Source organism: Dipodomys merriami, unplaced genomic scaffold (assembly GCF_024711535.1).
Source record: "Dipodomys merriami isolate MVZ:Mamm:240054 unplaced genomic scaffold, mDipMer1.0.p SCAF_5, whole genome shotgun sequence".
Lineage (NCBI taxonomy): Eukaryota > Metazoa > Chordata > Mammalia > Rodentia > Heteromyidae > Dipodomys > Dipodomys merriami.
Genome location: NW_027206068.1, coordinates 6,480,872 through 6,493,998, shown reverse-complemented (window position 1 = coordinate 6,493,998; position 13,127 = coordinate 6,480,872). Strand labels below are relative to the sequence as shown.

The 13,127-nt window shown below is 39.0% G+C and overlaps 1 protein-coding gene across 1 annotated transcript in view; it reads left to right on the top strand.

Annotated features, from left to right (window-relative positions):
• The window catches only part of Abca13 (ATP binding cassette subfamily A member 13), a 395,335-nt gene that overhangs the window by 116,837 nt on the left and 265,371 nt on the right, over positions 1 to 13,127 (top strand). Inside the window, exons 26-29 of the mRNA XM_069996010.1 lie at positions 302 to 479; positions 5,188 to 5,327; positions 10,596 to 10,709; positions 12,772 to 12,862. Of these exons, the coding sequence (XP_069852111.1) occupies positions 302 to 479; positions 5,188 to 5,327; positions 10,596 to 10,709; positions 12,772 to 12,862 (523 nt within the window). The remainder of the gene's footprint in view (positions 1 to 301; positions 480 to 5,187; positions 5,328 to 10,595; positions 10,710 to 12,771; positions 12,863 to 13,127) is intronic.

The following is a 13,127-nucleotide window of genomic DNA, read 5'->3' as shown; positions in this document are numbered from 1 at the left end:
TATTTGTGTACCAAAGAGAAAGAGAGGCACACACACACACACACACTCACACACACACACACACACACACACACACACACACACAAAACACACACACAGAGGTGAGAGATTTCCCAGCAAGTCACTGCAGCCATTGGAATGATATCCCAAGGACAAAAAAGACTAAAGCAAATATTCTATTCTTTCAACTTGTTCAACATTTTATGTATTTAGTCAAAGAAAGGATTATGCTGTCATAAGTCTTTGGAAGCTTATTTTTAAGTAACTGTGTAATTTCAATTTATTTTTCTTATGTTTCCAGATTTCACAGAATGGCCAAGCTAGAAGTTCAGCCTTTGATTCATTCCAGTCCATAATGAAGCTGGTTTGTAAGGATCAAACATCTTTTCTGAGCAATTCAAACATGTTCATTAACTTACCCAGAGTCAATGCACTCTTGGAAGATGACAAAGAAAAGTTCAACATTCCTGAAGACTCAAGTAAGACAATAGTAATACATGGTTAGGGTTATTGATAATTGGACCTGTATATGTCTGTATGGAAGGCGGATTGGGACACACCAGCATCCAATTGGCTCCATCATTTTTAATGGGATCACTAGGAGCTGGCATAACAATTGACATAGAAGCCCCAGTCCTTGAACACAGGCTAAACCTTTCATGTGTGTCACCAAACATCTGAGTCTGAAATACTTAACACAAGTGAAACCACAGCCCCTTGTGGATCCCCAGTTGAGTGGTGTTAGTGAGGGATCCGAGGGTGAAAACCACAGACACCATTTTGACCTTTGCAAAATGGCAGTATCGTACATGGAGAACTTATTAAGTAGCCTTCTACCAATTTGTTTTACACAGACCTTTATTTCAAATGAAAGCAGATTGGTGAATAATTTCCTAGTCCCACTTTCAGTGAACAATAATGATCATTACCATCATTTTATCTAATATAATAATAAAAATAATAATACAATTTGGTGATGCTGAGGTCAAACCTGGTGACTCATGCATGCCAAGCAACACTCTAAACCTGAACTACATCTCCATGCCAGTGAATATGTTTTATTTTATTTATCTTTTTGGCTGTACTGGGGTTTGAATTTGGAGCTTTTGCTATGCACGAACTCTATGACTTGTTTCCTACTTACAGCCCTTTTTTTTGGGGGGGGGGTCCGGTTGTGGGGCTGAACTCTGGACCTGGGCACTGTCCCTCAGCTCTTCAGCTCAAGGCTAGCACTCTACCACTGGAGCAATAGTGCCACTTCCGGCTTTTTTTTTTTCTGGTTATGTGGTGCTAAGGAATCGAACCCAGGGCCTCATGCATGCAAGGCAAGCGCTCTACCACTGAGCCACCTTCCCAGCCCCACTTATAGCCCTTTTTGATATAAGTAATTTTTCAGATTTGGTTTTATATTATGCCTGGGCTGGCTTGGACCACGATTCTGTTATTCATACTTCTCGCATAGCTAGGATGACCAGTGCATACCACCATGCTCAGATTTTTATTGATTATGCTTGGCTGGCCTTGAACCATGATCCTTTCAATTTCTGCCTCCCAAGCAGTTAGGATTATAAACATGAGCCACAGAACCCTGCTGGCTTTCATTAGAAAGGCAGACTAAACACATTGGCAGGGATTTTGGGGTTCAGGCATTTCAGGTCTCCTCTGCCTCAGTGTACTCAGTTATGTGTCTTTGGTCACATTTTTAAAATCTCTCTGGACCATGTTATTAGCATCCAAAGCATGAAAATGTAACATCTAGAAGAGTAATGGAGATGATGTTTAGCAGAGTGGTATAAAAGTATCCTCTGCTGCATAACCAGTCACCACTCAGTGGCTGAAGACATGATACACTCACCATGTCATAGCTTTCTGAGGCCACCATCTACCACTGGTTCTTTGCTCCTTTGCTCAGATCTTACAGACGTTGACTGGCCTGTGGCCTGTGCTGGGTTGGCCTGTGAGGTGCTCAGGTAGTTCTCTTAGTTGTACAGCTGCTCAAGTCACATCAAGACCCATATGAACATGTTGTTGATGCTTCCAGTCTGTTTGAAAGAGTTTACCTGATTCTTAGTCAGGATACCTGATGGCTCAGCCTACAACTAAACTTCAATTCAAGAGATGAAAGGACCTGGGTGTTGCATTCATCACATTCACAGGCTCTGTCTTCACTCATTGCGGCCCCCATCCTGCAAATAAAATCTCCCAGGAAAATAACAATTCTAGGGAGCATCTTAGAATTCTTCCTACCACACTCAGAATGTACAGTAGACTTGAAGACAGAAGTACCGGTGGGACTGGGGAAGGAGAAGTGGAAAGAAATAGGTAGAGAAAGAAGAGGTAGATACAATGCTTTCAGAGCTTCCTTAAAAGGTAAGGCCAGGTGTTTGGAGATTTGTCCCAGTTGGTAGAGACCTAGCCAATGAACAAAAGTGTCAGGTACTGAGTTCAAGGTCCAGTCTTGAACCTAAAAAAAGAAAGAAAGAAAAGAAGCTGTAGGCCAGTGTGTTCCATAGCTGGTAGATAATTTGGATAGCAGTTAATATTCGAGTAATTTGGTAGTAGAAAGGCCTATTCAAGTATTTATGCTTAATGATTTGCTTATCTTTTTCTCTCATCCACTTTATTTCTTGTGTTTTGTATTTGAATCTTGAGGATGATTGATTAACCCCATCTACCATCCATCTATCATCCATCCATCCATCCATGCATCCATCCATCCATACCTATCCATCTACCCAGTCCTTCCACTTACACTGAGGACCAATTTTGTTGGTACTTACATGCATTACACACACACACACACACACAGAAATATATATATATATATATATATATATATATAGTGTCTATATTTTTCTAAAATAAAAATCACTGCCATCCATACTAAGCTTGAAGTTGAAAGAGCAAATAGTTAAAAATACACAACATCTATATTTAACCTAAAATGTCTTACATAATTATATAGTTACTTTATATTTTAGTAAATTATTTTACTGTATTAGAAATTTGCTTGCTTTTCTGCTCACGTGGAGACTTCTGGAAGAATGAAATTAACACTTCATAATGATCACCACAGCTGGGTCTTGGTGGCTCATACCTTTACGAATTAATTCAGGGAGATGAGACCTATAGGATTGAAGTTCAAAGCCAGCCTAGGCAGAAAAGTCCATGAGATTCCACCTCCAAAATAACCAGCAAAATGCAAGGCTAGAGGCATGGTTTAAGTGCTAGAGTACCAGCCAAACAAGTCAAGCAAGCTTCAGGCTCTGAGTTCAAACCAGCAAAAACAAATTACTAACCAAACATCACAAAATAACTCTGTAACTTGTACATTACAAACCATTTAATCAAAACTAATATAATTAGTCCTGTTTAAATTTTCTCTTTCTTAGTAAAAGAGCTACTTATATTGACAGTCCATTATTTAAACCTTATAATATTTCATCACTGAACATTCTGGCAATGAATTGCCAACTTGTTTAGACAATTTATTTAAGTACACTTTTAATTTAACTAGTTTCACAGCAATGATGAGTCCTATCAGAAGTGTTTTTTGTGAAAATAAAATGCTTTCACATAACAAAAGTAACATGGTTGACAGTTCTGCATCAGTGTATCAGAGAAAATCCGGAAGTTACTTGTAAAGTTGAGTCCATAAGATGGTAACCAGGTGTTTTCAATATTGTGACTATTGAAATGAGAATTTTCTTATTCTAAAACAGATAAAAAACATTTCACTTTTAAATGTCAATGCCATCACTTTCATAGAGTCTTAATTTTTTATGTTTCTTTTATGTCATGGGAACAAACATAGCATCCTAAAGTTTCAGAGATTTGTATGCTTGTTTTTGCCAGTACTGGGGTTTGAATTCAGGGTCTCAAGCTTGTTCAATTTTCTTGTTTGACTGGTGCTCTGCCACTTTAGCCACACCTCCATCTTAGCTTTTGTTGGTTGTTTTGGTCATGGGGTATCATAGACTTTTCTGGGCCTGGGCACTGTCCCTCAGCTCTTCAGCTCAAGGCTAGTGATCTACCACTTGAGCCACAGTACCACTTCCAGATTTTTCTGCTTATGTGGTATGGAGGAATTGAACCCAGGGCCTCATGCATGCAAGGCAAGCGCTCTACCACTGAGCCACCTTTCCAGCCCTATCATAGACTTTTCTGTCCCAACTGGCTTCAAACTGAGATCCTCCTTCTTGAATACCTTATATTATAGGCATGAGCAACTGCTACTGCATTCTAAAGTTTCTGAGTAAATGACATCTGCTGAAGAAAGGAATATAAAAATACTCCTTGTGGCCCGGCATTGTGGCTTACACCTGTAATCCTAGATAGTCAGGAGGCTGAGATCTGAAGATCTCCATTCAAAGCCAGTCCAGGCAGGAAAGTCCGTGAGACTTTTTTTTTTTTTAAATTAAATTTTATTTTATTTGTGAACATACTGTACAGAGGGGTTACAATTACATGGGCAGGATAATGCATACGTTTCTTACCAAGCATTGCAGCCTCCTCCTTTGTTTACCCTTCACATCCCTTCCCAGCCTCCCCCCTCCCAATCCCAATCCCAACCCCAATCTTCCCCCCCCTCCCCCCCCCCCCCCCCCCCGCACCGACATTGTAAAGCTCGTTTTGGACATGACAACTTGTACTTCTCTCCAATTAACCACCAGAAAACCGGAAGTGGTAGTACTATGGCTCAAGTGGTACAGCGCTAGCCATGAGCTGAAGAGCTGAGAGGCAGTGCCCAGGCCCAGAGTTCAAACCCCATGACCAAAAAAAAAAAAAAAAAAACTCCTTGTGCCAGATGCCTGTGGCTCATGCCTGTCATCCTAGCTACTCAGGAGGCTGAGATCTGAGGATTGTGGTTCAAAGCCAGCCCAGGCAAGGAAAGTCCATGAGACTCTTATCTCCAATTAACCACAAAATGTAAGAAGTGGAGCTATGGTTCAGGTGGTAGAATGCTAGCCTTGAACTAAAGAACTCAGTGACAGTGCTTAGACCCTGAGTTGGAGCCCCAGTACTGGTACAGAAAAACACTTCCTTGTTTACTTCCCCTGTTCAGATTTGTGTCATGAAAAAATATCTGAATCACTCAACTAAAAGTATGCATATGGATATGTATAAAAGTTTGCTGTTAATCTGGATTTTCTGCCTTTACTTTTTTTCCTCTTTTAATTATGACAGCACCATTTTGCTTGAAGCTTTATGAGGAAATTCTACAGTTTCCGAATGGTGCTTTGGTGTGGTCCTTCCTAAAACCTATACTACATGGAAAAATACTGTATACACCAAACATTCCAGAGATTAATAAGGTCATTCAAAAGGTATGTTGAGACAAATGAAAATCTTACACACCTGATGCATGATATTCTGGAAAGAAATGTTTGCCCATGTCCAATGTAATTATTATATGCACTACATTATAAATTTTTTAAAAAACTGATTATAATTCATTTGCCCCCTGGCTTTCCTGTTCCTCTGATCAAATGTTAACGTGTGGAGTTCTTTCTTAAAGGACATTGTAGAGGCAGTGAATAATACTTAGAATCACTAAGTCAGTGAATTCACAAGACTTTAATATTAAAGGCAAGGACAATTAGACAGGACAGGTTTAGGTTGAGTACAGGGGAATAGTTCCATGAAAGCAGACAGAAACAGTCAATTCTACTTTGCTTGATACTCCTGGTAGTTAAGACTCAGAGATGTACTCCCCAACCCATATGCTAACTGTTAGCCTTTTGGTGAGTGATGATTTCAAATTGAGTGGGGCTTTGCCTGACCTTCTGGAGAATAAGGTAAGAGGAGAAGGTCCAAAATTTTCCAGAAAGAATTTCTCCATGGTTTGTTTTTGTTTTTTTCCCCCCTTCTTTTCCTGGCTTATTTAATTTCTCCAATCTACTCTATTACTGTTTGCAATTTCTTTAAAAAATAATTGTGTCATGTTGTCCTGATGTCTTTACTTGTCTGATTCCTTTTAAAATGATCAGGTTTTATTTTCTTGTGAACCTGCAGGTACCTTGAAAAGGGGACACTATGCCAGAGACATGAGATGCTTTGAACTTAATGGCAAACACAAGAGATGAGATACACCTTAAACTAACTTCCAAGTTTCTAATAGTGTCAACTACTTAAATCTTAAGAGTGCAGTATGAACTGGCTGCTGTTGGCTCACATCTGTAATCCTAGCTATTGAGGGGCCTGAGATCCCAGGGTCATAGTTCAAAGCCAGCTCTGGCAGTAAACCCTGTGAGACAGACTCTTATTTCCAATTAAGCATCCAAAGAAGTCTGAAGTGGAGCTGTAGCTGCTCAGGGACAGCAGCCAGGCCCTGCGTTCAAGCTCTAGGAGCAGTGCGCGTGTGTGCGCGAGCACACACACACACACACACACACACACACACACACACACACACAATCCAAAAGAGTGTTGTATGATCATATGGTCAGTTAAGTCACTACTGACTACAATCACTTACATAACATCTCTTTTTCCTGCCTTTGGGCACAATGAGGTCAGAGTGAGTCTCCTGAAAGCTGGCCTCTTAGCCCAGGGACATTAGTGATCACAACCTAGTCTCAGTCCTGTTTATAAGCCTGTTTGCTTTCAATCTTGAAAATGATTTTGCCAAAAGATTGGACTTACAATGGAACGGTAATGATTGAGGTATTAGGTTATGGCATACAGTAGTCACTCTGTCCAGTGGAGCCCAGGCTGAGTCCACAGCTGTGCTGAGGCTGGAGGCTCAGGCCAAGGCAGGGCCCAAGTCAGGGTGAGGCGATTTTCCTCATGGGATAAATCTTAGAATTTTGTGAAGTTTGGGAACTTCATAGGAAATGGCTCTATGACACAGTCTTACTTTAGATGTACAATTTAAAAAGAGGCTATAGTTTATTTTTACAATTATGTTATACACTATTAAAATGTTAATATTATCAACGTGTTTCTATATTGTTCATATTATGTTATATGATTTTTCACAACAATAATTAGTATGATGACCTTTGCTTTGGAAATGCTCATCAAGTGGAAAACAAAGCAAAGGCAAACAGACATAATAAATGATTAGTCTCAATTGATCTCTTCAAGTTGGGGTGGGTTCTGGGCAACAGCGTACAAAGATTTCACTGGTTCTTGCTTGGTCTCTTGTTGGATTTTGCAGTCAGAATACATACCTTTGCCAAAGTCTCATGAAGGGGCAGACATGACATTTGAACCTGATCTGTTTTATTACACAAACAAAATATTTAGGTTTTTTTTTGCTTTACTGAAGTGCTTTTCCTCAAGGGGATTCACATGTGAATAAAATCCAGTTTATCCTCTTGGAGTCATTGATCAGGATATGAAGGTAAGGGTCTAAGTGACAGTGTGGATGAGGAAGAGGCTTCCTCTGAGAGGACCCTGCTCAAGCCAGGCATATAAAGAGATAGGCTGACTTTTCATGTCATCTCTCTAGCATAGTGGATTCTCATTGGGTCTGAACTGAGAGAGGAGAGCAAATAGAGTTTTACATTTTCTTGTAATACTGTCATTGCCCCAATTTCCATGGAACAGTTATTTCTATGAGTTTTTGTTTCATATTTATTTTTAAATGCTGGTCCTTGGGCTTCAACTCAGGGCTTGGGCACTGTTCCTGATTCTTTTGCTTGAGGCTACTGTTCTACCACTTGAGTCACAGCTACACTTCTGCCTTATTTGATAGTTTATTAGAGTTAAGTGTCTCATGGGCTTTCTTGCCCAGGCTGGCTTTGAAGCACAAATCTCATATCTCAGCCTCCTAAGTAGTTAGGAGCACCCAGCATTCTTTCTGTGAGTTTTAAGGTACCATTGATACTTTCTCAAAGATTATTTTCATCTCACAAGAAAACCAGGTGGGGTAGGTGTTATTAAACCCATTTTACTTACTAACTATAGTAAGAATCGGTTAGGTTTACATTTATATTTGCATTATCAACTAGGAAATGAAAGTGCATGGTTCACATTCATGTTTAGTAAACTTAAGCAGCCTAGATTCTTTGTTATGTCTTAGTTATCAAGTAATAAGGATCCTGTACACTAAGGATACCTTTACTGTCTTCATCTGGGATGCTGCTTAATTAATTATAGAAATTGACACCATGCTTATTGCTTTGAGTAGGAAGTTGTGGCATTTTACCCTTCTGAATTCCTTCAGAGGTACATCTTTGGGAGGGTGAAAATGAAGTCAAAGATGAAGACAGAACTATTTCTGCTTTTATAATTGAATGGAAATAAAGCCTGATGATTAAGTAACTCATGTAGAAATGGAAATGCTTGATTTGGATAATGATCAAGATGAAAAATCTCAGGGAGTAGTAGTTGCCCAGGCCTGGACTCTATAAATACAGCCAGCAGAGCATGGAGACCAGGAGTTCTGCACTGGGGACTGTTTACATGGATGGAATGATGCATGAAGGAGATTCAAGACCTCCAGGCTGAGGTCATCCCCAGAGAGTCCTGCAGCGGGAATAGAATTCATAGCAATCTGCTTTCTGACCTTAGGCATCTAATCAGTGATCTAAGAGCATGTTGTCAGCCTGGAGCAAGGTGCTCAAGTGGGCGAAAATGTTCGACCTAAAACATTTTATCAGAACTCAGGAATGCTGTCCCAAGTAGAAATAATTACAGTTTATGATGAGATATGTTTGATATAATCCCCTATAAAACAGCAGGATTCAAAAGCTCTATCAGTAGGCTTGTGGATGTACTCATTCTATGAGATTAGATGATGTCCAAACCTGGAGATATTTAGATGTGCGTCTTTTCTCCTTAGAAGTTGTATGTCTGTGAGCTTCTATTACTCTAGCTTTCAGCTCTAGTTAATAACTGTAACTACCACTATGAAATGGAGTCTCTGCTCTGCCCACTTGACCACCAATTGCCTCCTCCAGATTGCTGAGAAAATTTTCTCAGAATCTTGTGACCATTCAAGGACTCAACTTATTTTCTCCAACTCATGAACTTTTCTGGATTGTTCAGTCCTTATTGAAGGAGAGTATGTCCAGCCTTTCTGTTTGTCTGGGAAGGCCAGGTCCCTTTAATAAAGGGACTATAGAGTGCCCTTTCTCCTTTCCTCCATCTTTCCACCCTCTAACCTCTCCTTTTATCCATCCACTCAACCACCCACCTATTTATCCATCCATTTAACCAATCATCCATCACTCTATGTATCCATGGATGCATCCATCTATTCCTGGATTCATCTGTCCATCAAGATGGTGAAGAATTATACTGTTTTAAGTTTGAGGTGTGTTGAGTGGAAATGGGAGATCTTCCCTCTTTATTTCATTTAAATTATTTCCTTAGGATATAGGATAGACTCTTTTTATTCTGGGCTATATAGTTGCATACCTTTTTCTGTGGGTCTATGACTATAATTTTTTTTTTTGGTCCGGTTGTGGGACCCGAACTCTGGGCCTGGGCGCTGTCCCTCAGCTCTTCAGCTCAAGGCTAGTGCCCTACCACTTGAGCCACAGCGCCACTTCCAGCTTTTTTCTTTTTGCTTATGTGGTGCTGAGGAATTGAACCCAGGGCCTCAGGCATGCAAGGCAAGCACTCTACCACTGAGCCACCTTCCCAGCCCCTATGACTATAATTTTTATGACTTTTTTTGATGTCATCTTTTTCATCATTTGCCTCTATCTCTCCAAACTCCACCCATCTCCCAGATTTACCTAATTCAGTTTTTGCATATGTACGTGGAATACTGTGACTGCATTTGCCCACCCTTCCTCTCTCCTCTGCCTTCTTTTACACCATACCCATTCACCAACACATGTTCAGCTTCCTGTTATTACTAAGACAGCTGTTCAGAGTAGTTGTACCACTGCAATTCTCTCCGGCATAAACAATACTTTATTAACATACATGTGCACATGTACATTTGACCATGTATATAATTATATATATATATATTTATATATATTTATAATTTATATGTAACTTCCATAGATGAGAGAAAATGAATCTTTTGTTTTTCTGACCCTGACTTAGTTTATGTAGTATGCTTTTTTGGGTGTTCCTTATTTCCCTGCAGATGACATATTCTTCCTGATGGATGAGTAAAATTCCATTATGTGATACACATTTTTAATCATTTTTAAATGGTTATTTTTCACTTATTTTATTAATTTTATCTTTATGTGGTACCAAGGAATTGATCACAGGGCCTCATGCATGCTGGACAAACATTATCCCACTAAGCCACATACCTTGCCTATATATGATATATATTAAGAAACATATATATATATATATATATATATATACACATTTTTATTAAGAAACATACAAACATATATTTTCTCATCAATTTATTGAAGGGAATCTGAGCTGTTTCTATCACTCGGCTGTGGTAAATAGTGCAACAAATATGGATATGCAAGTATCTCTATTGTCTCCTGACTCGTATTGAAATTTTCTTGCTGTCAAGAGAAGTGCCAGGCAGCCTGCAGGGGGTGATAGAGGTTTTTGCTCTTTCCTATATGCTGCTGTGCCTATAGTTGCTGCAAGACTGAAGACTTATTCTAATACAACAATGACCTAAAGAAACTTACAACGTGTGCTTCATTTTGTAGGCCAATTATACTTTTTATTTTGTGGACAAGCTAAAAACTTTATCAGAAACACTGCTGAAGATGTCCAGCTTTTTCCAGGGAAGTGGAAATGGACAGATGTTCAACCAGTTGCAAGTGAGTAGGGGCTGCGTTCCAGGCTGCTACCTGCTTGGGTCTCTAAGCCATTGCAGCAGCCTTTCAGATGATTGTACAAGGTGGTAGCAAGCCTGGTTTTCCTAGATGACTAGTAAATTTTTAAAAATTTATTTGTTGTTACTGTCAAGGTGATGTGCAGAAGGGTTACAGTTACATAAGTCAGATAAAGAATACATTTCTTTTTGGACAAATGTCACCCCTTCCCTCACTCCCCTCCCCCCAAGTTGTATAGTTCATTTTCCACGTAGTATCTAGTGAGCCTCACTACCACATTTGTTCACCCTTTGTACCACTCACCCTTCCAAAAACAGATAAACTAATAAACTCCATTTCCCGGAGTTAATTTGGATATATATTATTTTATGTGATCAGATACACACAACTATTGCACCTTTGTGATCCTCTCCTAAGAATATCTTCCTTTTAATTAATTAATTAATTAATTTAGTATATATTAGTTGCCCAGAGAGTTTTTTAATTCTATTTTTATACATGATACAATGCATTTTGATCAAATCCAACCTTTTTTGATACTCTTCTGTTTCATTTTAGGTGCATGTTATCATATACAGGGATTTTATTATGATACTTCCACACATGTATATAATATTCGGTGATCAAATTCACTCCCTGTATGACTTTTATCTCTAGTAAAATTGATGTAGAGTTGAATACATGTGAAAAATGTAGATATCACAGATTGTTAACCGTGTTTCTCCTAGCATTGGAATCACATTCAGGGAAAACTGTCTTTGGGTTTGGAGTGAAGTCTCAACCTGGTTCTGCCACTAGATGGTGTCATTTAGTGCCTTTGGGTGAAGCTATAAATTCTGCCTTGGGCTTTTCCCACCAGTAAAAGTTAATAGTTATTTCTTCATGGGAATGTCTCTGAGATTAAATGACATAATTGCATAATAAACTACTCTGTAGATTATCCAGCAAGCAACTAATGCCCAATGAAAGAAGATAAATAAGATTTAAGAAAGAACAAACAGATTTCATAATAAAGTCTTGTCATCCTCAGACAAAATTAGTAAGGGTGAATATGAGCAGTAAAAGGGTCTGACACAGGCAGTACACATTACCTAAGAATTCATAAACTGAAGCTTCCATGTTGTAAAGTTAAATGGTGAAACAGGTATTCTCTAAGGAGCTAGTGTAGTCTAGAATTAACCTCTATTTATGAATCCTGGTATTGAGTGCCAGTACATGAGTACTTTCCTGCTCTCAGGTTTCTTTGTTGGTTGTGGTGTGTGGGAGTATGATGCTAATAAATGCATGCTAATGGCAATATCGAGGCACACAATTTCATGAAGTCTATGAAAAATGATCTTGGAGAACTCTCCATCTTAAATCCATTTACAAACAAGACAAATTAAGAGCATCACAATGAGATGCATCCAATGAGTATTCCAATGATCATGTTCTGTGTGTCACAGGATTTAAGACAGGGGTTGAGACAGGGGTTGGGCCATATGGAAGTCCTTCTTCAGTGCTTCTAGGCAGAAAAGCCAGTTGAGAGCCCATCTTCGGGAAGAAATGTGGGAAGAAGGGGAGGGAAGTGATCATAGGAGGGGGTAACAATGCTCAACAAGAAATGTACTCATTACCTTACTCATGTAAGTGTAACCCCTCTGTACAGCATCATTATAACAAAATAAAGAGCCCATCTTCCTGAATTCAAATCCTGGTACTGACCCCCCCCCAAAAAAAAGAAGTAATCTTAAAAAGGTAAAGGATCATGGTGTTGTGGGTGTTAGAAAATTTGGCCAGAAAGCCACCAATTAATTTATTCTCCACTTTTGGTGTCAGTGAATAGTTAAAATTAGAGTCTAAAAAATTCACAATTGTGATTTTTGCTTTACAAGATAAAGAACGGACTGTATGTTCACCTATTAGTTATTTGCAATGTTTTAGAACTTCTTTAAAGTGGATTTACTTTGTGTTTTGCCTGAATAACACAACTTTGAATAAATCTAGTATTATTCAATAAGAGGACATATACAATTATTTTTTGTTGTGCTATATTATTTTTCTTTAGGATGCCCTGAGAAACAAATTTATAAGACACTTTGTAGAAAGCCAGTTACACATCGATGTGGACAAACTCACAGAAACTCTGCAGACTTATGGTAAACATTCTTGTGTTCAGGGTGGGGTTCATGGCTCCAAGGTGGGGTTCATGGTTCCAGTGGCGGTCCTGCATGTGTCCTGTTCCTCGTGCCACAAAGTTACTTGATGACATCAGGTTGTCACTTTTACTCTCTGAGTTTCTACTTTCCTTTCTGTATCTTGAAGGGTTTCAATTAGATATAACAAAGTTTATCTATACATGAACTTTTCTGACTTACTGATTCAGGGCTTGACTTGCAAAAGACGTAGTTAAGACAAAAAAAA